The 27,000-nt window shown below is 48.2% G+C and overlaps 1 protein-coding gene across 2 annotated transcripts in view; it reads left to right on the forward strand.

The window, feature by feature from the left end:
• The first annotated feature begins 2,158 nt into the window (after positions 1-2,158).
• SLC4A8 (solute carrier family 4 member 8) overlaps positions 2,159-27,000 on the forward strand; it is a 75,595-nt gene continuing 50,753 nt past the window's right edge. For both annotated transcript variants that reach the window (XR_007354052.2, XM_048831786.2), the window contains exons 1-2: positions 2,159-2,270; positions 25,559-25,640. Coding sequence is in view for 1 of the 2 variants with exons in the window: in XM_048831786.2 (XP_048687743.2) it covers positions 2,223-2,270; positions 25,559-25,640 (130 nt within the window). In the remaining variant the exon portion in view is untranslated. The remainder of the gene's footprint in view (positions 2,271-25,558; positions 25,641-27,000) is intronic.

Consider the following 27,000-nt stretch of genomic DNA (forward strand, 5'->3'; position numbering starts at 1 on the left):
CCTGCAACCTCATCTCTCCCCTTCCCTGTACCCCTCCCCCTGAAACCCCACCTCTCCCCTGCCCTTGCATCTTCCACCTCTTCGCTCCCCCGTGCCCTCTCCCCCTGCATCCCCATCTCTCCACTCCCCCTGCCACCTCCAGCACTCCCCTCCCCTGTACCCCCTCCCCCTGAAACCCCACCTGTCCCCTCCCCTTGCATCTCCCACCTCTCCACTCCCCCTGCCTCCTCCCCTGCAACCCCATCTCTCCACTCCCCCTGCAACCCCCAGCGCTCCCCTCCCCCTGCCTCCCACCCCATACCCCACCTCTCCCCTCCCCCATAATCCCCACCTGTCCCCTCCCCTTGCGTCTCCCACCTCTCCGCTCCCCCTGCCTCCTCCCCTACATCCACATCTCTCCACTCCCCCTGCCCCCCCAGCGCTCCCCTCCCCTGTACCCCTCCCCCTGAAACCCCACCTCTCCCCTCCCCCACACCCTCCACCTGTCCCCTCCCCTTGCATCTCCCACTTCTCCGCTCCCCCGTGCCCCTCCCCCTGCATCCCCATCTCTCCACTCCCCCTGCCACCCCCAGCGCTCCCCTCCCCCTGAAACCCCACCTCTCCCCTCCCCCACACCCTCCACCTGTCCCCCCCTTGCATCTCCCACCTCTCCGCTCCCCCTGTGCCCCTCCCCCTGCATCCCCATCTCTCCACTCCCCCTGCCACCCCCAGCGCTCCCCTCCCCCCTGAAACCCCACCTCTCCCCTCCCCCACACCCTCCACCTGTCCCCCCCTTGCATCTCCCACCTCTCCGCTCCCCCGTGCCCCTCCCCCTGCATCCCCATCTCTCCACTCCCCTGCCACCCCCAGCGCTCCCCTCCCCCTGAAACCCCACCTCTCCCCTCCCCCACACCCTCCACCTGTCCCCTCCCCTTGCATCTCCCACCTCTCCGCTCCCCCGTGCCCCTCCCCCTGCATCCCCATCTCTCCACTCCCCCTGCCACCTCCAGCGCTCCCCTCCCCCTGAAACCCCACCTCTCCCCTCCCCCACACCCTCCACCTGTCCCCCCCTTGCATCTCCCACCTCTCCGCTCCCCCCGTGCCCCTCCCCCTGCATCCCCATCTCTCCACTCCCCCTGCCACCCCCAGCGCTCCCCTCCCCCCTGAAACCCCACCTCTCCCCTCCCCCACACCCTCCACCTGTCCCCCCCTTGCATCTCCCACCTCTCCGCTCCCCCGTGCCCCTCCCCCTGCATCCCCATCTCTCCACTCCCCTGCCACCCCCAGCGCTCCCCTCCCCCTGAAACCCCACCTCTCCCCTCCCCCACACCCTCCACCTGTCCCCTCCCCTTGCATCTCCCACCTCTCCGCTCCCCCGTGCCCCTCCCCCTGCATCCCCATCTCTCCACTCCCCCTGCCACCCCCAGCGCTCCCCTCCCCCTGAAACCCCACCTCTCCCCTCCCCCACACCCTCCACCTGTCCCCCCCTTGCATCTCCCACCTCTCCGCTCCCCCCGTGCCCCTCCCCCTGCATCCCCATCTCTCCACTCCCCCTGCCACCCCCAGCGCTCCCCTCCCCCCTGAAACCCCACCTCTCCCCTCCCCCACACCCTCCACCTGTCCCCCCCTTGCATCTCCCACCTCTCCGCTCCCCCGTGCCCCTCCCCCTGCATCCCCATCTCTCCACTCCCCCTGCCACCCCCAGCGCTCCCCTCCCCCCTGAAACCCCACCTCTCCCCTCCCCCACACCCTCCACCTGTCCCCCCCTTGCATCTCCCACCTCTCCGCTCCCCCGTGCCCCTCCCCCTGCATCCCCATCTCTCCACTCCCCCTGCCACCCCCAGCGCTCCCCTCCCCCTGAAACCCCACCTCTCCCCGCCCCCACACCCTCCACCTGTCCCCCCCTTGCATCTCCCACCTCTCCGCTCCCCCCGTGCCCCTCCCCCTGCATCCCCATCTCTCCACTCCCCCTGCCACCCCCAGCGCTCCCCTCCCCCCCGAACCCCACCTCTCCTCTGTCCCCCGCTGCACCCCGCCCCCCCGCGGCCGCTCGCCGGGCCGGGATTGGCTGCCGCGGCGCCGGGAGCCGGGCGGGAGGCAGCGGCCGGCGGTGGCTGGGCTCCGGGGAGCTGCCCGCCCCGCAGGCGCTGGGGGCCGGGCCGGGCCGGGCCGGGCCGGGAGAGCCGCGGGGGGGCGGAGCTGGCGCAGCGGAGCTCGGCGCGGCGGAGCCGCCTGCCCCAGCCATGCCCGCGGGGAGCAACGAGCCGGACGGCATCGTCCTGAGCTACCAGGTACCGGGCCGGGGCCGCCGCCGCCGCCGCCGCGGGGATGGGGCGGGGGCCGGTCCCCAGCCCGGCGCCAGGGGCCGAGCCCAGCTTGCGAGCCGAGCCGGGGAGCTGCGGCTGCTGCCCACTGCGGCAGAGCCATTTCCTAGCGCTGGAGCTGGGGGGGGGGTCTGACTCCGGAGTGGGGGGCTTGCAGGAGGAGAGGGGGTCTGGCTCCGGAGTGGGGGGCTTGCAGGAGGGGAGGGGGTCTGGCTCCGGAGTGGGGGGCTTGCAGGAGGGGAGGGGGTCTGGCTCCGGAGTGCGGGGCTTGCAGGAGGGGAGGGGGTCTGGCTCCGGAGTGCGGGGCTTGCAGGAGGGGAGGGGGTCTGGCTCCGGAGTGGGGGGCTTGCAGGAGGAGAGGGGGTCTGGCTCCGGAGTGGGGGGCTTGCAGGAGGAGAGGGGGTCTGGCTCCGGAGTGGGGGGCTTGCAGAGGGGGGGTGCACAGCTACTGCTGAGGCGGCTAAGGGGAGACCCCGTCCCCCCCCCCGCTCCCCTCCCGGCGCGCAGCCCCCATTGCAGGGAGCTGTCCAGGTGCGCTCGCCTTGCGGGTGGGGGATATACAAAGCAACTGCCCCGTGGCGGCGCGGGGTGGGGGGGGTGTTAAGGGGAGACCAAATTCCCTTTCTGTCTCCCCTTTCTGCCTCCCCCCTATGCAGACAACTGTCCAGATGCACTTATCTTGGGGGGGGGAGGGGGTACATAGCTACAGCCCCTGTGGCGGTAAGGGGAGTCCAAACCCCCTCCCATAGGTGCTGGAGCTAGAGGTGTGGGGGTGCTGGAGCACCCCTTGGCTTGAAATAGATTCCACTATAGACAGGGTTTACAGTTTGATTCAGTGGCTTTCAGCACACCCATTATACCGATTATTCCAGCCCCCCAGCCCCCCGCCTCCTCCTCGCCTCTCCCTGTCTGTAGGGAGCTCTCCAGATGCGCTCACCTTGGAGAAGGGGGATAGACGCAGTTACTCCCCCTGGGAAATAAGGGGAGACCAAATCCCTCCCGCCCTTCCCTGCCCCCATCTGCAGGGAGCTGTCCACAAATCCCTCCTCCCTTCCCCTCCCTGCCCACAGCCCACCCCTTCTCTACCGCACAGAGCTGTCCAGATGCTCTCGCCTTGGGGGGCTTGCGGGGGGGGGGGGGATACGCAGCTACTGCTCCTGGTTGAAAGGGGAGACTAAATTCCCCCTTTCCCTTTGCAGAGAGCTGTCCCGATAAAATCATCGCGGGGGGGGGGGGGAGATATGCATAGCTACTGCCCCTGGGGTTAAGGGGAGACTGACTCCCGCCGCTCCCCTTACTCCTGCCCCCCTGCAGAGAGCAGTCCAGATGCCCTCACCTTGGGAGGGGGGGTTACATAGCTACTGCCCCTCAGAGGTAAGGGGAGAACAGTCCCGTCCCCCCCCGAGAGCTGAGAACCATCCAAACCCACTTACCTCTGGGGGTGGGGTGGGGGCAATGCACAGACAATGCCCCAGGGGAATCCGATGGGCCCAGCCCTAGCCCCAACAGTGTAGAACTGTTTGGGTGCACTGACCTTTGGGGTGTACGATGTACACGGAGATATAAGAAGAACCCATTTATTCCCCCCACGCCCTTTTGAAGCCGCCGAGTGGAATCCAAACACTCTCCCCAGTTGGCACCTGGCTTCCCTTTGTCACTAAACTGGTGGCTTTACATACAGAGGCTGAGTTTTTGGGAGGCATATGGGCAAATGCTGAATGAGCTTCCACAACACAAAGAGACAGTCCGGTATGGACAACAGGCGGAAGGATTGCACGCTGCATGCTCAATGTCAGCTGGGAGTGGGGTGTGGGGGAGGCAGAGGACTCAGACTCCCTGAAATTGCAGTTTACTATAACGATTGACAGATCACTGCTGTCTTATTTCTCTCTTGCACAATGTGTGTGTGTGGGCACATGCGTGAGGGAGGATGGAGGAAGAGAGAATGGGAGACATAGATTTTCAATAAGCTTGTTTTTTCCTTGTATCTTAATGATATTATAGGTGGGATTTTCAAAGCAGCTTAGGGGAGTTTGGCACCTAATACCCACCAGATTTTCCTGTTAGTTATCAGGTTTTTAGTGATGTATATTGGAGGGGTGGGAATATAGCAGCTGTTGGCTTTATAATAACGACTCAATATCCTTGTGATTTATTTGTGTTACGGTAGCACCCAAAGGCCTTGGATCACTAGGCAACGTACAGATGCATAGTAAGAAACAGACCCTGCCCTGTAGAACTTGCCGCCTGAATAGACAAACAGTGAGAGGGGAAACAGAAGCACGGATAGGTGAACTAATCTGGTCAAGGTCAGACGGTGGCTGAGCCAGCAAATACAAGCCAGCTCTTCTGAGCCCCGGTGCTGTTGCTTAGTGCCGCGACTCTGCTGACACCATTGTTCACCATGTCCTGCCCAGAGTAGAACAGGGAGGGAGGAAGGATTCAGGAAAGTAGGAAAAACTTCCTAACTGTAAGGATAGTGTCGGGGTGGAACAGGTTCTCGAGGGAGGTTGTGGAATCCCCATCACTGGAGGTTTTTAAGAACCGGTGGCCAAACTCCAGTCAAGGATGGTCTAGGTCTACTGGTCCTTTCTCAGCATGGGGGATGGATGAGATGACCTCCTGAGGTCCCTTCCAGCACTACACACCTGTGATTCTATTCCTCCCAATGTATAATGAAGTGACAGTTTTTAACGTGCAAGCCGCTGTGTTTGTGAGCCTCTGGTCACCTTAACACACATCAGCCGAAGTCCTGACTTACCACTGCAAAGGCGATAAAGGCAGATAAAAATTCCAGAGCAGGAGCAGAAGGGAAAACCTTGAACAAACAATACCAGCCTACAAATGCAAAAACTAAAGACGCCGCTTGCCTCACCCTTAAAAGGCGGAGAAGCATCCTTCAGCTCGCAGTATTGTGTACTTTAGCATGGACAGTTCATCCACTGCATTTGCTTGGGTTACACAAAATAAGTGATGTTTACCCCTATACACAGTAACAAGGAGTCTGTTTTCCTTTTCCCTTCCCCGAGCTAGGGATTTAGTCCTGCTTATAGTAGTTTCGGTTACAAATGTCCTGTTTGCTTCCCCCCATTATAATCATCTGTGAATCAGTTACATTTTTCACATCTTGTGACTGGTTTTTCCCCAACTCTCCGTGAGTATCAGAAAAGTAACCTAAGGCCATTTGCTAGGCCAGGCAAATGGTACTGAGGACAGGACTGGGACAGGGACTCGTTTTAAGCTACTTTTACGCTCGCCAATCCTGGGGTCTGCCTGGCCCAACAGTCCCCTCCAGTAGCTGTGGAGCATGGGGTGCAGAGATCATGTTTATTACAGTATCACCTAAGGGCTGTCTGAAAACAGGGGCTCCATTGTGCTAGGTGCTGTACTAACTCAGGGTAGTAGACAATCCCTGCCCCAAAGAGCCCCTCTGCCCATGCCACCTTTCCTCCGGGGATGTCTCATGGTCTGGGATGAAGAGGCTGCTGAGTGCACTTTGCTAGTTCTGCACCACCTGGAGATTTTTGCCTACAGAAGGACAGCCAAATCTTTGTCTTTGCTTTGTGCTGAAGTGCCGAACAAGGCACAGAATCCAGCCCTTAATTTCATCAATCGTCATTAAAGCAGGGAAGTGGTCCAGGGGTTAGCAGAATAAACAGGTAGCAGATAGATTAGCAAGGGAGGACATCTGTGGTGAGTGAAAATAACCAAATAAATAAATAAAAAAAGCAGGAATAAGGAAATGACACTCAGTTTCAAACTGTTTGTCTTTTTTTTTTTGGTGGATTGTAACCCCATTTTTCTACATCTCTCCATCCCCCTCGGTCTCGTCAATGGCTGAATTCATTGTTTTCAATAACGGGCTATGTATGTTGAAAATAAATACAGAGACCCTGAAAGTGACCAACAGCCCCCATTCCGACGGCTCTTGTTGTGTCTCATCATTTCTCACTTGGATGTCTATTACACATCCTCACTGCCTGGAAATGTGATTTTTTGCTTGAAAGGTCTAAGAAGGACCTTACAGCTGGCTCCAGTTCAACTTGCAAACAGGCTAGCTTGCAAGATATGTTTACAGCTCCTAGGATGATACGCTTAACAATTTGATCCTCTACCTTTTTAAGAGGTATCTACTCATGGGATCCCAAAAAGGCCATTAATGGGCCAAAGCGCAGCATGAAGAACACATTCGTTCTGGTTAATAGTAATAATAATGTGGTGGACTCCACCGCATTATTGTTACTATTAACCATCTACTTGGACAGAACCAAACATGGGCTAAGTCTGGTACTTTGCAGTCTGCCCTGAGTAATGGGCAGTGCGGCGCTGCAGTGCCCCAGGAAGGGACTGAATCGTGACCCTCTTCCTGGTGCAGTCTACTTCCCCCTGTTCGCCAGCTCAGTGCGCTGGAAGGGAGAGAGCCAAAGTTTGCCAGCTTCCCATTCACCTGTGCATGAGGGTGAATTGCAGTCAGGGGCAGCTGCTCTTCCCGAGCCCAGTGTATTGTGACATGCAAGGGTGGCAGCTCTTGAAACAGAGTAGGGTGTCACCTTAGGCCTCCTTGCTCTTCTATGTAGTCTGGCTCAGTTTGAGGTAGAAATGAGCAGAAAATGGCTTTCCTGTTGTGCAGCATTTTTCAAGGTTTGCAAAAATTTGCCTGTCTCACATCAGGACAGAAAGTCGAGATTTTTTGCGGACTGAAAATCTCGGGCGGGGGGAGGAGGAATTGCTTGGGTCCATCAAAAGATTTCATTTGGATCAGTTTGAAAAGTTTGTTTCGATGGCCACCATTTTGAATCAATTTGTGGGGGCTGTAATTAGCTTAAATTTCAGCGCCAAAAAAAAAAAAGTCATTTCGACCCAGAAAATGGGGAACGTTTTCATTTGGAACATGCCGAAACAAAATGTCTGAACAATTTTGAAACTTACTTTTTCACAGGTTTTTTTTCAGGCTGAAAAAATTAATCAGGACTGGCCCTTTCACACCCACCCTTTTGGTTTTGACAAACCGGCATTGTCGGATGGGAAAAATGCAGTGCTCAAAAATCACTGGCCAGCTCTCGATGCCTGGGGGCGAGAATGATCAGGAATCAAGCGACTAGAGTAGAAGAGATAATGGATTAGAAAGGGAGGCGTGGACAAGTGTGGATTTGGACAGATGAGGATTACACTGTGCTCTGCACTTGCTGTAGAAAGCACCTTTCTGCCAGGACCTCAAAGTAATCATCCCTACTCAACTGGTTCACATACGTGCTAACTGTATCTGAGGGCCTTATATATCCCCATCACCCTAATAACATACAGTAGCACCTCAGATTTCTGAACACCAGAGTCACCACCTGACCAGTCAACCACACACCTTGTTTAGAACCGGAAGTACGCAATCATGCAGCCGCAGAGACGAGAGAGAGAGGGAAAAAAAGGCAAATGCAGCACAAAAATCAAGGGACAGCAGCATTTTTCTTCTTCTGAGTAAAGTTTCAAAGCTGTATTAAGTCAATGTTCAGTGGTAAACTTTTGAAAGAGCCACCCGACCGTTTTGTTCAAAGTTACGAACCACCTCCATTCCCAAGGTGTTTGTAACTCTGAGGTTCTACTGTAGTACCTTGAACATTTAATGTATTTATCCTCACAATACTCCTATGAGATTGTGAAGTGCCTGTTATATACCAAATGAGCAACTGAGGGGCGGAGAGGCTAAAGGACATGCCAAAGGTCTCTAGCAGAGTAGGGACTTGAACCTAGGCTTCTTAAGTTCTAGGCAAATACTCTAACCACAGGGTCATTTTCCCCTGTGTGGGCATCCCTCCATCCGTGCTATACACGCTTAATACCAGGTGTACCATGACTCAAGTATTAAAGGCCTCTAGCCTAATGGCTCTAGCGCCTGGTAGATTCAAAATAAGCCCTCTGACACTGTTGCTTTTACACCAGTGTAAACGCCTAACGCAAACGCATTACACCAGTACAAATGGGACTGAAACTTCCCCCAGTAAGTTGCACTGGGGAAAACACTGATTTACACAGTTGCTGTGTATCTGTTATTATTATTTGTATGACTGTGGTGCCTCGGAGTTCGAGTCATGGGACCAGGACCCCCTTGCGCTAGGTGCTGTGCAAAGACAGAACAAAAGACATTCCCTGCCCAAAGAGCTTACAGCGTAGATATGAGCGAAGAGATCAACAGATGGATACCGACAGACAGGGGAGTACAAGGAAACAATGAGACAGGATTGGTCAGCATACGATAGGCAGTGGTCACAGCATACCGGAGCCTTATCTCCCAGGGTGAGTTCTATTACTGTAACTATACCAAGCAAGGAACCAAACACAAAACCACAATATAGACAGGGCCTCGCTTCATGCAGCCTGAAGGCTCGAACAAAGCAGCCAGCCAGAACTGATCAATTGAGTCCCAGGAGTCCTGACTCCCAGTCCTCTTCTCTAACTTTGGGGCATTCTTGAGAAACGCTAACTAAAGGTTGCAGATTATACACGGGAGAAAGAGGAGGATACATAGCTCCTAGACGTGAATCAGCTTTTTCTGATTCTTAGTACCTCTGATGACCATGATCAAGTAGGTGGTGAAACACGAGTTGGGCATTTAGCTGGGCTGTGGATAACTGAGTGATTCCCCAGGAATACACTGGATCACCATATGCGAATACTGTACATGCTCGTCCATTTTTTTCCTGCAACCTGGCCCACCAGTGTCATCTGCGCCTTTGTATTCAGTGAGCAGGCCCAGCCGATCCAACCTACAGAATGCAGAAACGGATCACATGCATCTTTGGTTTTTGCATCGAATTTGTCCTCCAAGTTCTGAGATGTAAATCCTAAGAAGTGGCCTTAAAAAGAAAGTGGTGCTGTGGTTTTATAACTTTGCATTTGGCAAAGTGATCAGTAAGAAAATAAAATCTAATTAGCAGCTGCTTCTGGCAGCATCAACAGCAGTGACATGATAGATTGCAACACTCATGGGGCAGGGACTGTCTTTTTGCTCTGTCTTTGTACAGCACCTGGCGCAATGGCATCTTGGTCCATGATGTGGGCTCATAGGCACTATTGGAATACACAAAATTAGTAATAAGAATAATGACACAGGGGTCATTGTATTGTGCAACCATATAGAAAGACAGTGGGTGAAAATGAAGATTAGTTGAAATGTTTCCATTGAAACTGTTTTTTGTGGAAAATCGGGTTTTGGACAAAACAATTTTTCAAGTTTTGTTTTTTCTGTAGAAAAAATGGACTCTTAGTTGAAAAACTGAACGTCTGAAACCTCCCAAAATTTCAATTTGGAAATGCCATTATGGTGCCACATGGGAACTGTAGTCTGGGTGACTCATGCCCTTATTCTCCGCTATTGGCCAGGGTCCCCTGAGCAGACTACATTTCCCATAAAGAGAATGAGTCTAGAGGTCATGTGATGGGAGCATGTGACTTAGAACTAGGCATGCTGGGAGATATAAAGGGCAGCCTGAGCTCAGTTAGAGGGTGAGGTCTGTAGGGAGTGGGTTGGTTCCTGTAGGAGGTAGATCCTGGTTTATCTTGAACTCCTTTGGTTTGGAGAAATGAAACTCATCCTTGAAGGAAAGGGTCTGAAAGCCTGCTGCTGTTGGGAATATTATTTGATGCAGTGGCTGGTGGGTTGGCTTGGGGGCTTATCGGCGGTGCCTCGACTGCAGGTACAATTTTAGAAAATGGAAAGAGTATGTATCCCGCCAAGAAAGGGATGCTGGCACTAGCAGTTGCTTTGAAATGAGTTGGATTCTTGTTATTCTGTATAAATGTCGGGGTTTTTTTTGAGACAGGATCTCTCTTTTCTCAGTATTGGCTATACCAAAATCTGAATTAATATCTCTTCTATTAGGAGTTATTTATATTACTTTATTTCCCCCAACTAGGATCGGGGCTCCATTGTGCCCGTGCTTGTACAAACACATAATAAAAGACAGTCCTTTGCCTGAATTCTTTTCTACACAGCTTCTTATACTGCCCTCATCACTGCAGTATCTAAGCACCCACCATTAGTACATTAAGTGGTGTGGTCTAGTGGATGGAGACAGACTAGATCTTAGAAGCCCTGGGTTCTGTTCCTGGCTCTGCTGCCGGGTGAGTCCCTTCCCCTTCCCTTGCCTCATTTTCCCCGTGTGTAAAATGAATGTAATGATGCTGACCTCCTTCGTAAAGCACTTTCAGTACTACTGATGATGGGAAACTGAGGCACAGATAAGTAAAGCTACAGACTAGGGACCAAATGGCTAGGCAGCAGTTCTGCGGAAAAGGACCTAGGGGTGACAGTGGACGAGAAGCTGGATATGAGTCAGCAGTGTGCCCTTGTTGCCAAGAAGGCCAATGGCATTTTGGGATGTATAAGTAGGGGCATAGCGAGCAGATCGAGGGACGTGATCGTCCCCCTCTATTTGACATTGGTGAGGCCTCATCTGGAGTACTGTGTCCAGTTTTGGGCCCCACACTACAAGAAGGATGTGGATAAATTGGAGAGAGTCCAGCGAAGGGCAACAAAAATGATTAGGGGTCTGGAACACATGACTTATGAGGAGAGGCTGAGGGAACTGGGATTGTTTAGTCTGCAGAAGAGAAGAATGAGAGGGGATTTGATAGCTGCTTTCAACTACCTGAGAGGTGGTTCCAGAGAGGATGGTTCTAGACTATTCTCAGTGGTAGAAGAGGACAGGACAAGGAGTAATGGTCTCAAGTTGCAGTGGGGGAGGTTTAGGTTGGATATTAGGAAAAACTTCTTCACTAGGAGGGTGGTGAAACACTGGAATGCGTTACCTAGGGAGGTGGTAGAATCTCCTTCCTTAGAAGTTTTTAAGGTCAGGCTCGACAAAGCCCTGGCTGGGATGATTTAACTGGGAATTGGTCCTGCTTCGAGCAGGGGGTTGGACTAGATGACCTTCTGGGGTCCCTTCCAACCCTGATATTCTATGATTCTTTGAAAGTGACTTGCCCACAGCAGTGCAGTGGCAGAGCCAGGAAAGAAATTAGGTATCTCGAGTTCCTCATTTGGTGCTCTAATCCTTAAAATTGTGCTCCTTCCTCAAGGTTTTTGAAAGTTTTCAGTAACACAGAAGATGGCCTGTGGGAATGGACAGTTGGAACATTGTCAGCTTAGTTTATCTTTCCCGTGTGTTTTACTGAGTGGGGCAGAATAGCCTCTGTTCTTAGATTATAAATTGTTTGGAGCAGGAAACTTTGCTATGTCTGTATCGTGCCTAGCAGATCAGGACTGGGGACCACCCCAGAGCACGACCATAATATCCTTATTCAATAACAGTCTTCGCACGTCACATTACTGGTTGATGTTGGGGCAGATTTCCTGATAAACTCTTTCCTTATTTGATTGATCCTGCTCTTTTTTTTTCTTTTCCCTGAAAGCTTTTGATGGTGTGTAAGTGAGAGAAGTGGTTCCATCCTCCCAGATGGCCAAGCTGGAATATCAATTAATTCTTCTCTAATGGTTTCTTTGCTTTCTTCTCTGCCTGTTGATTGCTGAAGTTATCCATGTGAACCAGCAAGTCAGGCTGCTGTTCAAGTCACTTTCATTTGCCCACGTAGGTATATGGTTTAATTGAAGGTTACACGTCGTGTTGTCCATTCTGTTAGAAAAGGCCCAGTAGAGCTGCTAGCGTAACTGGCCTCCTGGGCAAAAGAAGACGTTTGGTGAAGAAAAGCTGGGCATACCCGCCAGCTGTTAAGGCAAATCTGGCCTTGCAACACAGGTTGGAAAAGGTCATTCCAACAGGGAACAGCAGTCAGCCATTGTGGTTCATTGAGCCTGCCACAGCGTGATAACTGAACCGTGCAACAAGGATATCCAGAGATTATAAATTTCAGAGTAGCAGCCTTGTTAGTTTGTATTCGCAAAAAGAACAGGAGGACTTGTGGCACCTTAGAGACTAACCAATTTATTTGAGCATGAGCTTTCGTGAGCTACAGCTCACTTCATAGGCATGCATCCGATGAAGTGAGCTGTAGCTCGCGAAAGCTCATGCTCAAATAAATTGGTTAGTCTCTAAGGTGCCACAAGTCCTCCTTTTCTTTTTGCGGATACAGGAGGACTTGTGGCACCTTAGAGACTAACCAATTTATTTGAGCATAAGCTTTCGCGAGCTACAGCTCACTTCATCGGATGATTATAGCAACTGTCCGGCAGCTTTACACTAGACAGACAAACTACGCTGCAGCAGTGAGCATCCAAAGGCATTGCAACACGGTGCTTGAGAGAGAAGCCTCGTTTTTAATTTGATTAGCGATAGTGGTTGAGATTCAGCATTTTTCTACATCTAGTGCAGGGTGTTGCATATGACTGGATAGAATGGGCAATGTTTTCAAAACCGAGTGCTTGAAATTAGGCTCCTAAATTCATACGCGGGCAGCTAGATAAAGACGGCCTGATTTTCAGAGGTGTGGAGCATTGGCAAACTCCAGGGGCTTCGGCTGGATTTGTGGGTGCTGAGAACTTTTGAAAATCAGGCTACTTGTATTTAGATGGCCAACTGTGAATTCGGAAGCCTAGCTTAGGCACTCCTGGGTGAAAAATTTTGGCTAGCAACTTATGAAACCAAAAAGCTGCTTAAAGAGTTAATAGGATCAGCTGCACTCTGGTATTTTCCAAAGGGTTAGGCAAGTTTAATATTCCGTTTTATGGAAACTTCTGCATCAAATGTTTATTTTAGGGAATCAGAAGGATGACAAACTTGTGAAAGTAGCAGGCACAGAGCCAAAAAGCTAGAAAAATCTGTTCTGTTTGGATAATAGCAAATTCCCTGGCTGACTGCTGTTCAAAGACCGGCTTACTTAGCTCTAAGAATCAAGGCTTCGAGTCCTGGACGCCTGCTGAGGGAGTCTGAATTCTCAGCCATACAGCCTGAGAGAGAATTACACAAACTGAAGATATCCAAGGGAGATCAAGGGAGGATGACAAAAACTGTTTGCATCTGTCAGGAAGTGGAGGCAGGATAATAGATTTCTGAATAGGTTGTGTTGTTGCAAAGGTCATAATATTGCAGCTTTATTAGATTGCTAAATCCCTCAATATAATAACCAATCATAACCTATTCAAAAGTCTGCTCAGAAGAGCGTGCATCCCCTTTTAGGGCTACGTTTTTTTTAACGGCCTCTAAGTTTGATGCATGTGGTCACTTAATATTATTTATTGTTTGTATTAAAGTAGCACCTGGAAGCCCTGAGATCAGAATCCCATTATACTAAGCACTGTGCATCCACATAGCAAGAGACTGTCCTTTTCCTGCAGAACTTAGACAAGACAGACAAGGGGTGGGAGGGGAAACAGGTGGTGACTTCCCCAACATCACACAGCAGGACATCAGCAGAGTTGGGAGCAGAGTCCACGTCTCCTGGCTCCCAGTCCAGTGCACTGTCCAATGGACCACCTTGACTCTCTAGTCCACCCTCCTCCTCCAAGATTGTGACCCTTTTTGGCAAATTATGGCCACACCCTTCAGTCATGGGAGTGGGCCCTAATCCTGCCATATTCTGTGGTTGCTTCCCTTAATTAACATCACTGCCATCTTAATCTGGACTGAGCCTTATACCTGTGTCAACATGACACTAGGGTAGCATGGGTGGGACATTTTCAAGGTTAGATGAGGGACAGAGAACTGCATAGTGACAAGTGACAATAGAACACTGTGAAATGCTGGGACAATAGACCCTTCATGGTGGATGAAAAAATGCCAGTTGTTGCGCTCTGGGATTTCTCTAGGAAGCAAGCAGAGTACCATCTACACCTTCCAGAGTTTGCAGTAGAATCTACGTCATCTTATGTCCAGTAGTAACCAAGACGGCTGCTAAGTCTTTAAAAAAACATCAGCATGGATCTCTGATCCTGGTACATTGCTAAGAATAAATCACTAGCCAGTGTCTTCTCTGTATCATACACCAGGCATTCTATACCAAGGTGACTGGGAACCGAGCACTTAGATTTCCAGATCTAAAACCAGACTGACAGTGACCAAGGAATCGAACGTACTTATCTGGCCTCCATTACTGTAGTATCTAATCTTTAATGGATTTATCCTCACACGCTGCTTGCATCCAGTTTCGATTCAGTCCTCTTTTATTAGCTTCCTGTGGATAAAGAGGATGATTTATTGAGTTCCTCTCAGATCTGGGAAAGCCTGAGGTCACTCAGGAGAAAGTCCCTGTTTAGACCAGCTTTATTGGTTCTGGAATAATTCATAAACATTTCCCTTCATCAGCCAGGATTCTTTCTGAGAATTGCCTATTGTACCTCCAGACACTTTGTGAGAGCGATTGCATTGATTTTTAAAAGATCTATCTCATCGGAAAGTATTTATAGCAGGAGAGAGAAATTGTTCCAAATGGCAGCGGTCTTTCATTGCAAATTTTATGCAACTGAGCATCACCACAACCTGTTTGTCATTTTAAAGTCAGGATTAAAATCTTACATAAAAATAATTATTTCCCGGTCTTACTAATGATGAGAAGTGTTTGAAAAATGTCCCTCCCCCCCGCCCCTTGAAAAGTTTGATTCAAAGCAAAAAATGTGTCATCAAAACTTTTGGCAGAAAATTATAACTTTTTGTTGAAACCAACCCCCCCCCCCCCCAAAATGTTTCAAAATGGTCATCTGAATGCACCTGAAGAAGTGGGGTTTTTTACCCATGAAAGCTTATGCCCAAATAAATCGGTTAGTCTTTAAGGTGCCACCGGACTCCTTGTTGTTTTTGTGGATACAGACGAACACGGCTACCCCCTGATACTTGTCAAAATGGCCAGTGTCCCAATGAAAAACTGAATTTTTTTGAGGAAAGCAGACACTTTATGCAAAACTGTTAGTTGAGTTGAAAACCCAATGTCCCATCAAAAAAAAGTAGATGGAAAATTTTCAACTAGCCCTAGTAATCACGCCTTAATCTATTGTTAAATTATTGTAACCATTGTATTGCAATTGTTCAGCATTTATGATGCTTGAACTTTTTGCCCAGTGTGAATAATGAGTGTAAACTGGCCTGTTCCCCTTTCTGTTTATATGAGAGCTGATCCAATATCAGAATTTCTGTCTCGTGGGAAATTCTGGTATTTCAAAATTTGTTTTCATCCCAAAACAGGACAAAAAGTCATAATAGTAGAATTTTTCATACAATGAATAGCTTTATTTAGGTGTCTAGACGGGATTTGTGTTCTTTTGGAAATCTAGCTCCAATTGTGGGGCCCTACCTGATTACGTTTAGGCTCCTAAATTTGAAACAGTTGGTGTGGAATATTTGAAAACTGTGCTGGAATTGTAAGCTGTCACTTTAATTTGTAAGGGCTTTCCTGATCCTGCTTGCATGGTGAGGGGCTCTGCAGGGAAGCAAGGATGCGTCTGAGTCAGTTCAGCAGACTCTAGCTAGAATAAGGTGTGTTGAGTTGTGTCTCTCTCTTGTGTGGAACAGCCTGCTTGGTCTATGCTTGTGGGTTCTTGTTCTTATCAGTCTGAATTCTAAGGAAGAGAGTCGTGTTATGTTGCAACCTTCCAACAAGAGTATTTCATATTTTTATCTAACTTCTTTGTGTGTATGCCGTGAAACATAACAGTTGACCATAATACTTTCTTTCTTTTTATTACTTCTTGCAGATTGCCTCTTCCGTTTCTTCAGTTGTTTCCTTTTGAGGTTTTACTGTTAAATAATAAAAATGCAGCCGGGATCTGAGACTGAATCATGACCTGATTTTAATTGATTAGACCTTGGTGTCGTTTTCATGTACCAGGTCATTTTACACTAAGTGTCGCATTTCCTTTAAAGCTGGGCAGTTGATCTTGGTCCTGAGTAGGAGTAAGCCAGCCCATTACAAGAAGTGAATTTGTAGCATATAACTAATTAGCCGTGCTTAAAGAAAGAGAAGTAATTTATCACTTGTGAGAGAGAGGAGATGAGCACAGTATAAATAAGTGATTGGATTATCCCTGTATATGCCAGGTTCATATTCGACTGGGGCTCTGTGGAAGTTATTGCATCACCTGCACAATGCATGCTGGGAGACTCAATGAAGCAGGAACCACCCGTCTGACTTCAGGCAATCTGAAAAGAAAGGATGGATTTTAAATAGAGATGGTTGAAACTCAGAATTTCTGTTCCATGGGAAATTCTGACATTTAGAAATTTCCTTTTTGTCCCGAATCAAAAAAAAAATTTGAAGTTTCAAATTTTCCCTTTGAAATGAAAATTTAGAAAAATGTCATTTTGGAAGTATTGAAACAACCTTCTTGGAATGTTTCATTTAGCTAAAGGGCGAAGTGTTTCATTTTGACTTTATCAATTTAATCTCATATTATATACAATAAATTAAATATTATATGTAATATTATGTACAAAATGAAATACTTTGACTGTATGTGACAGAATGGTAGCTGTATCCTAGGTTTCAGAGTAGCAGCCGTGTTACTCTGTATCCGCAAAAAGAAAAGGAGGACTTGTGGCACCTTAGAGACTAACAATTTTATTTGAGCCTAAGATTTTGTGAGCTACAGCTCACTTCATCGGGTGCATTCAGTGGAAAATACAGTGAGGAGATTTATATACACAGAGAACATGAAACAATACCCATTTTCCACTGACATCTAAGGTGCCACAAGTCCTCCTTTTCTTTTTGTAGTATCCTAGTCACTTAGATAGCTGCTAACAGAGACGATTGCAGGCAATTAACCCGTTATGTGGAGATTGTTGATACTTGGGCTAATGAGGTAATTAGCTCAATAAGGGAAGATATATAATTGGCAGGAACAGGAAGTAAGTGGGGAGAACAGAGAATGAGCTGGGTGTGGTAGAGAAAGTTGGGTGGAAGGCTTCTCTTGATGCCTGCCTGTACTGTGTCTGCGATGCTGAGACTCTAAAGATTAAAGATCCACATGGGGAAAAGAAATGGACTGTGTCTATTGTGAGTGAAACAACCCAGAGGGGCCTGGCAGCCTGGCACACCGGTTAGCGGAGACACTGTATCAAAATGAACCACTCCAACCGTATCAAAACGGAACATTTTGATAATTTTTTGTTGAAAATGTTGACGAAATTGAGATGTTCATGCAAAACATTTTGATTTTTGTCAGATCAGCACTTTCCGAAAGAAAACTTTTCTATCGGAATTTTTTTTGACCCCCTCTAGCTTTAAATGTATTACCTCTGCTGAATGTGCCTCTTACCCTTGGCATGCTGGGGCTTTTAACACTTATTCAAAAACTTTCTGCTATATGCAGTAGCGGACAGTGCCATTTATGGCTCCCTGGTTTTTAGAACAGATTTGTGCCCCCAGGATAATTAAAGCAGCCTAGGGGTTGCTCTAATCTATACCAGTTCAGGATGGGTGGAGTGCTATATGCTCTGGCCATGCCCCCAACATCTTCCTCCCTGCATGCTATGCGAGTTCTTTGGTAGGTCCACAAGTCTGTAGCTTTATTTTTCAGTCTTTCGTTTGATTTCAGTCAAGACAAGCCCACAGAGGCCTTTCTCCAGGCTGACTCTATGCAAAAACTCCTGTCACGGGAACCAAGTTCAAGAAGCCTATGTATCAAAGAGATTTTAAACTAAGTGGAAAGAAAACTCTCTTGAATTTTGTTGTGGTGATGGCCGTGCTTGCTCTGAAGGATATAGCATCCATGTAAATGCCATCTGGGATGGACCCATTCCACAGATCTCTTGGATTCAGGTGCAATATCTTTTAAAAACCGCATAGAACCTTTCTGGCTGTGATGCGTATTTTCAGAAGCCAGTAGAATCAACCCCCCACTTGCTGTTTGCCATGCTGGGCCATTTGTCACCAGAGCGGAGAGTCATATGCCTCTTAGGGGTTACCAGGTGGACTAACTAGAGTAGTATTTAAGTGACCATTGTTCCCCCCCCTCCCCCCCATTGGCGCAACGACTAGGATCGAAGTATTTAAGGGCTAATCAAGTTTTAAGTTGGCTTCTTTTTCTTTTTTAATCAAAAGTGATTGCTGTAAAGTTGCCCTCTATCCCTGTGGCTCAAATGGAGCATGCAGCAAACTAGGGGCTGAATTCAGCGATACCTGTGGTGAATTTGGTCCTAGGTCTGATCTGGACACTGAATTGAATACAAAAGGGGATTGACTAACTTCGCAGCCTTGTGGCCGAATTGAAAACCACCATGACATCGGAGGAACTGCAGGTAGTAGATGCTTGGGCTGCCGCTAACAGGATGGGGATTTTAAAAAGAATAATGTTACTAATAAAATATAAAAAACCAGTGGCAAACCTCATGATCACTTTAGGAAGTGAAATGCGCTAGCTTCTCAGCAGGAGCGGGGAAGAAAGAGAGAGGTGTTGCATTGGAAGCAAAATGTCTGAGAACATTTCAAAGGGATATAGACAGCAGCGGGTGTTAGGAGAATAGAAAAGGGGAAGAAGGAAAGGGCTCCGGCAATTTAGTACAGCAAAGGGAATGTTGAAGGAATAAGGACCAATGTAAGTATGCAGTTAGTTCATGCGGCTAGAATCCTGCATTGAATATCCTGAATAGAGGATGTACTAGATAGATTTCAGAGTAACAGCCATGTTAGTCTGTATTCGCAAAAAGAAAAGGAGTACTTGTGGCACCTTAGAGACTAACCAATTTATTTGAGCATGAGCTTTTGTGAGCTACAGCTCACTTCATCGGATGCATACTCTGGAAACTGCAGAAGACATTATATACACAGAGACCATGAAATTCTCTGTGTATATAATGTCTTCTGCAGTTTCCAGAGTATGCATCCGATGAAGTGAGCTGTAGCTCACAAAATCTCATGCTCAAATAAATTGGTTAGTCTCTAAGGTGCCACAAGTACTCCTTTTCTTTTTACTAGATAGATGTGTGTCTGACAGCTGCTACAAAGCAGAGACTCCCTGAGAGTAATAAAGGGGGTACCTTTATTTGGGGGTTCTGACATTTCCGGGTCCCAGTCCCCTGGTTCAGGTCCGGGTTATGCACCTTCATAACGCTCATATGATAGGATTCAGTGTCCACAAACTTCTGTTGAGGTTGAGAGGATTTGCCACCTAGAAAAGGTGTAAAGTCCTGACCAAACTTCCCCCTTAAGGGCATGCTTAGTAGGAGATTATGGAAAGAACTGTGTAGGTTTCCTGTCATTCCCTGGGATTTCTCTGGGGGAGCAGGTGATTAGGCCGTTTGTTACCGCTGGAGAAATGTTACATGTGCCCCAGCTTTCCTCTGCTGCCCTGTGAGAATTGAGAACTCCTGTTCTCGCTTCCGTAACATGCTGCAACCACTTCTCAAAGCAGGGCAGGGGCTACGAAAACACTCCCCTGCCAATGACAGTTATTCCTGTGCTGTAGGTAACTTTCTCCCCTCTAACTATGACTCTACCCTTCAAGATTGTCCTTGATTGATCAGGAATATTGACTATCGTATTTCGGCAATAGCCTCCTGTTAGGCTGCTAACTTCTCCAAATCGCCCAGTGATTCGAGCTCTTGGAATTTTTCTCTTTATAGGGATTTAGGACCAGACCCTCAAAGGTATTTAGGCTCCTAACTGCCATAGAAATCGGTTACAGATCAGGGCCAAAGTGCTGGTGAAAGGAGCCAGGAGTCACAGCCCTGCTGGATGAAATGTCTCTGCTTATCCAACTGGGTGCTTACATTCTCCCAGTCACAAGGGCTTTTCAGCGCCTGGGCCGCTCTCAGGAGTCTAATCTGTGCCCATTGGAATCCTTTGACTTCAGTGGTGCAGTAGGATCAGACCCTAAAAGGCGCAGGGAGGAGTTAGAGCCGAGGGCCATCCGATGCAGCTGGTTGGCTGCAGAGTTGAGCAGAAGGTGAACCCTCTTTTGCGGTGGGGGTGGGGTGCACAACAGCTGGACTCCCCCTTACTCAAGTCTGGGCCTTAATGGTAGAATCTGGCCCAAAGTTTGGAACAGGATCAGGCTGTTTATACTGCAGCCATCCCCGGGGTATAAGCATTAGGGGGCCTCAGAATGACAGCTCCTGACTTGCTTCGTGCTAAGCTCAAGTCTGGGTTTCCTGTTTGATCTGTTCCTCATGTACTAGATTTTAAAGCAGTAATCGCAGAGACCTAGCGGCCGATCTGTGGTGTCGGAGAAATCCAAGCAGCGCCTTGTGAACAGACACCCCTGGCATTAGTGCTCGTGGGAAGTTCTCACTGCGTCTCGAGGCTGATCTTTTTCCTTACTTAGCCCAGGTCCACGCCGGAAAAGCTTTGTCGGCGTGGCAGCAAATCTGCTAGCATAGACCTAGCTTCACTCTCCTCCGCCGTGATACCCACAAAAACACCTGACGATATTCAGGTTTCAGAGTAGCAGCCGTGTTAGTGTGTATTCGCAAAAAGAAAAGGAGGACTTGTGGCACCTTAGAGACTAACCAATTTATTTGAGCATAAGCTTTCGTGAGCTGAACCCCCCCCCCCCCAAAAAAAAAACCTACCCACCCACAAATCACACCCCTGTAGACATTACATTACCAGCAAAAGTTCCTAGTGTAGATCTGGCTTTAGATTCACACCCATTTACCAATGTTTTACACATCACTTCTGAATTTCACACATTTAGTCTACCCCAGTGTAAGGGGATCCAAACTGATCTAAGTTACACATAGAAGGGGTTGGGAAAAGGTGTGAATTATACCCAGTTAGATTCCCTTTGACTCACCTCTGAGTTGGCCCCAAGTCAATATTTGCCAACAGCTACCACATTACCACAGTTTCCTCTGAGAACTAAGGAAGTTAATAAATATATTGACCCTGTGGTATCAGGTGGCAAATATTGACTGTTTAAATGGCAACCACTGCTGTTTTAACTCCCAGCAATAGTGATTCTTTTCATTAGCAAATACAAGGCAAAGGGTTCGCCGAAGCCACACGGTGCAGCGTTGCTGCAGACTGTTTTAGCAGCTTTAGTGGCTGTTGCACTGTATCTGCTTTGTTAGTTAAATTGCATTGGATTCATAAAAGGGTGCAATGCACTGAGGTGAGGTGTGCAGCTCACCGTCCTATTTCCATGATCGGCTGATGTGTAGTGTACGTCACATGGGTTATTTCATCCACTCTATGCGTTCGAAGGTGGCATGTTTTGGTCGGCATGCAATTGACATCCTTGAACATGTGGAGGAGTCCGGTGGTACCAGACTCCTCATTGTTTTTGTGGATGCAGACTAACACGGCTACCCTCCTGATACTTGAATATGTGGGTGATGTACCTGAACAGCAAGTCTGGGAATGGGCTACATAAATGTGATATCCACGGTCTTGAGTACAGTGAGCCTCTCCCACCTTGGTCAGACCTCTTTGCAAATGCTAGCTCAGGCAGGAATGTAAAGGGCAGGCAATACCACTGAAGGCTTTAATTGGAAAGAATTTTCTGTAGTATCTGGCTGGTGAATCTTGCCCATATGCTCAGGGTTTAGCTGATTGTCATATTTGGGGTCGGGAAGGAATTTTCCTCCAGGGCAGATTGGAAGAGGCCCTGGAGGTTTTTTGCCTTCCTCTGTAGCATGGGGCACGGGTCACTTGCTGGAGGATTCTCTGCTCCTTGAAGTCTTTAAATCATGATTTGAGGACTTCAATAGCTCAGGCATAGGTGAGAAGTTTTTCGCAGGAGTGGTGGGTGACATTCTGTGGCTTGCATTGTGCAGGAGGTCAGACTAGATGATCATAATGGTCCCTTCTGACCTAAATATCTATGAATCTATGAAAAACAACCGGTGCTGAAGAGTTTAAATTTGCATTACATATAGTTTTGCAACAGTGGTGCAGGGCTATTGCTTTTATATGCTCCCTTGAAGAAGGGCCAGATAAGACAAATGCTAATCAGGATCTGAATGATGTCTCAGAAATGAAGCCACTTACTCTCTGCGGTGGTTCCATGCCTGTCTGAAACCTTGCCAGAGGTGATCTGGGTGACTGTTGCTAAGAAGGGACAGACAGAGGCAGAGATAGTTACAGGAGTAATTAGGAAATGGAAAGTCAACTGGTCTTGTAATGATAAGCCTGCTGCTAGGTAACATGAATTAATTCTGCAGAATAGGACCAATTTGCTTTCTTGCAACAAAGTAGTAACAAGTTTACTCTGAAATTGGAACTTGGGGGGCTACTAAGCATTAATTCTCGTTCTCCGACTGGAACCACCTCTGGTATTTCAGCTGTTTCCTGTTATTTTTAGTCGCCATAGCTAGGATTCTCCTAGGAATGAAAGTTGCTTATTTACAAGCGCTGTTGCTCCTTTGAAATAATAATGCAAAAGAGAAACAAACAAACAAACCCCCAGCACCACCAATTTAAGGTGACAATTCCAATTTAAGGTCTTTTTCTGTGGAGTTATCATTCTCTTTTTAACGAAACTCCAGCACATTCAAAACATCAACATGACTTGGGTCTGTCATAAATATGCCAAAATTAAGCAGAGAGTGATAGCTGCCATTTTGGCCGGGTTTGAACTGCAGATCTCCAGAGCTGAAAAAGCATAAGCTATTATAACTTGAGCTAAAGCTAGGGCTTATATGCTCTGTGAATCAGACACAGAAGGGAGCCTGTAACACATGATCACCATTGGGTTACAATAGCCCCTCTGTTCTCAGGTAATGCCCCAGACAGCACAATTCCAGTTCACCTCCTGATTTACCTTATCTACCTGCCTCACCACTTCTGTTCAGCTGTTTGCTTTTGGATCCCTCAATCCTCCGCTGTTCTCCTTCTTGTTAGTATGGTTGCATCCAGAGGCCCTAACCAAGATCTAGGCTCCATTGTGCTAGTCCAGTAAGAGACCATCCCTGCCCCAAAGAGCTTGTGGTCTAAGGAACTGGAACAAGCTCATGGTGAGCGTTTTTATTTTAAAAAGTTGACTTATTCCAGCTGCCTGTTCCCTGTTAGAGGTTGTAAATCTGTTGGGGGCACCCCACACAAGTCGTGGGAGTCTCTAAACTTTGTTCTTTCCAAGGGTCTTGATTACAGAGTGTATTTTGTAACAAAATCCATGCATGCCCAGTGTGCTGCACCCACATGTCCAGACTGGACTGTGAGAATGTGCTACCCCATCCAGTAATAGAGAGTGAGATGCAGCAAACATCAGCCAGAATGGCCGGTTCAGAGCTGAGTGGTTTGTTTGCCTCTACCAGATTTAAAGGGCTAGTCACCCAGAAAGGCATGCAGGAAAAAAAATCCAATTCAAGGATAAAAGGGTGGAGGAGTGGGTGACAAAGAAAGGAGCTGCTTGTGCGTATCCCTTCTGAAGCAGATGGAGGTGTTAATTACTTCTCCATTTACAAGTTAGTGCACTATGGATGTTGACATAACATATGCTTTTAAATCAAGCTTAGTGTTCTTGTTTGATTCGAGCCAATTAATATGTATAAGCAACATTCATTGTAGTTTTCCTGTTTCCACATAGCAGCATTGCCAACTCTTGCAATTGTATTGATTTTCAATTTTAATAGCAGAAATGTATCATGAAGAGAGGGGCAAAATATGTTCAGTTTTTTCCCAGAAGGTGCCAAAACCGCAGCATAAGTCTGAAATGCGGGTGGTCTTTGCTTCTTTGGTCAGAAAGGGGTAACCCCTTTCCGCAACACCGAGGACAGGGAGAAGCAAGAAGGACTCGTGTGTGTCCTTATTGGTTGCTGCTAAGCTTCAATTCTGTAGCTTGTCTCCTGTGAATTTTGAGATATGAACATTTTCTCTGGCCTGAACCGTTTTGGGAATTACTGCACGTGTGACCCGCTGGTCAGTGTGTGTTGTGTCCCCTTCTATGTGGGTTTTTTTTGTTTTTTGTTTTAACCAATATAGTCAGACCCTTGTGTGGACATAGTTTTACCAATTTAAAGGTGCTTTCTACCAGCATAACTTATTCCCCATCCCATGTGGGAATAAATTATACCGGTATACGCACACTGAAATCATTATACCTGCTTCCACACCAGGGGAGCTTTATCGCTTTAACTGTACTGGTTAAACTATACCGGTATAGTTAAAGTGGTCCAACTTTTGTGCATAGACAAGGCTTGAGGTTGGATTAAAAATTATGAGCTTTACCCCATCCCCTCCAAATGGTTGGGATCAATTTATTTATCTTGTGTTTTTCTTAACTTTTACGGTACACTTTGCCCCCCCCCCCATTTTTGAGCTTTTCTCTGTAATGACGAGGGCTTTTAAAAAAAGGAACCTGTGGTTGCATGAGAATCTCATGACTCCAGTTGCTAGGGCTTTAAGAAAACCACCAAATATCTCGAGACTCGCAGCAAAATCATGAGGGTTGGCAATGCTGCGGTCCATTATGTTGCTGATATTTAACTAACAGCCTTTCACTGAGCTCCTTGCTTTTTCAAGAGTTCTGCTGGTCCCAGTCAGGATGGGGGTTGAATTGTGGTAGGTCAGAGGTGGGGAAACTATGGTCCGGGGGCCACATCCGGCCCTCCAGACGTTTTAATCCAGCCCTCAAGCTCCCACTGGGAAGTGGGATCTGAGGCTTGCTCCGCTCCAGCTGCGGAACAGGGTCAGGCTCTTACCCCACTCCGCATGGATCCTGGAAGCAGCAGCACATCCCCCCTCTGGCTTCTACTCCTCCCGTTGGCCGGGAGCTGCAGGAGCGGTGCCTGCAGACGGGGCAGCGCACACATCCGCCTGGCTGCGCCTCTGCGTAGGAGCCAGAGGGGGGGGACATGCTGTTTCTGGAAGCTGCTTGAGGTAAGCACCACCCGGAGCCTGCCCCCCTGCCCCAACCCCCTGCCCCAGTGCTGATGTCCCTCCTGCCCTCTGATCCCCTCTGTCCCAGCCCGGAGCACCCTCCTGCACCCCCAACCCTTCATCCCCAGCCCCACCCCAGAGCCCGCACCCCCAGCCGGAGCCCTCACCCTCCCCTCTGCACCCCAACCCCCAATTTTGTGAGCATTCATGGCCCGCCATACAATTTCCATACCCAGATGTGGCCCTCAGGCCAAAAAGTTTGCCCACCCCTATGTTAGGTGCTGTACAAACACATAGGAAGACACATGGTTGAAGTTTTACCAGTGGGAGCAGAGTTAGGCCAACACTGCTTTTGAGAATCCCATGCTGTGCTTCTAAGTAGACCTGTGCCAATGTTTCGATGCCACCAAATTTGCATTTTTTCACCAGCAAGGACTTTTGGTTGATAAATAGCACCCCACTCTTCTCCTAAGTCACTTTGAAAATCTTGTGCACAGTGAGTAAATTAGGAAATTGCTTCTATCTAGTTGCACATTTTTGTGTTGTTTTTTAAACAGAGAGTTGATGAAGAGGCGGTGGTGGATCAAGGTGGGACCAGTAATGTCGTCAATATTCATTATGAGAAAGAAGAGCTGGAAGGTAAGGTCCAAGCCTGCAGCTGATAACTATATTTTGCAGTTTTTCTAGTACATCGTTAATGTCTAGCTAGATGGAACCTGGAGTAAATGTACTTCTTGGCTAATAAAGTTCCAGATCAGATAAATGATTGGCCATAACTCAACTTCCATCGGTCTCTTTGCGATTGGATTGCCCCCCCCCCCCCCCCCCGTCCTCCATTAGCGCTGAGATTTACTTTTCCTTACACACCTGAGGCCCGGTGTTCCATTGTGCAGTCCTTTACACCAGTGCAAAGGGAGGTGTAAATTGTCAGCATTCAGGCTTGGCAGCATTTTACGCCCACTGGCGTAAATGGCAGCACGAGGGCAGAACAACAGAGAATCAGACTCTTTGGACACGGTTGAACTTTGCAATGCTAATTCACCCGCATGACATTTTTGTACCAGCTGGAAGACAAAATGCTTAAAGAGTCATTGCCCAAGCTGTGAAAGACAATGGAGTCTCATTCCCATCAGTCTGGGGTGCTAGTGTGCATGAGACTCTGGCCCATTAACTGGCCTCATGCTAAAGAGAAGCAGTGGGACTTGAGAGCAGATCTGGGCAATCTGTGGGTAGTCCGTGATTTGTCATTTGACAAACTGAGCCCTGTTTCGGCTTGCAAGTTATCCATGAATAAAATGTGTTCCTTCTCACAACCTGTTCGACCACAGCGTGCAAACTTTGTCTGGGGATCCAAAGCCCCGGCTGGGATGATTTAGTTGGGGATTGGTCCTGCTTTGAGCAGGGGGTTGGACTAGATGACCTCCTGAGGTCCCTTCCAACCCTAATATTCTATGATTCTATTCTATGATTCTATGATTCCTTCTGCTGAGAAGCTCCCAAAGGAAAGAAACAAATAGGAACCCAGTTAGTTTACCCAGGAATTAGCTGACCCAATGCTAAGCAGGAGAGTTCCTATTTGCACGGAATGCCACATTGTATTGGACATTCTGTCAATTGCTGAGAGTTTTTAATTGTGATGATTATTTTGGTTGTGCATAGAGATCAACCGAGCACGTGGCCCCATTGTGCTAAGTGCTATACAAACATAGAGCAATGGACGGAGGTGCAGAGAGCGGCTAAGGAGAGGAAAAAAGGGCATAAGGGCAGATCTACACTTAAAACACTGCATCGGTGCTTCAGTGAAAATGCTACTATGCAGATGGAAGAGCTTCTCCCGTCAGCGTAGCTAATCCACCTCCGTGACATGGCTCTGACTACACTGGGGGTTAGGTCGGTACAACTGCATCGTTCAGGGGTGTGGATTTTTCACACCCCTGAGCAACGTAGTTATACTGATGTACGTTCATAGTGTAGGCCTGGTGGGAGCGATCAAGGTGAT

The sequence above is a fragment of the Caretta caretta genome, chromosome 20, assembly GCF_965140235.1.
Source record: "Caretta caretta isolate rCarCar2 chromosome 20, rCarCar1.hap1, whole genome shotgun sequence".
Lineage (NCBI taxonomy): Eukaryota > Metazoa > Chordata > Testudines > Cheloniidae > Caretta > Caretta caretta.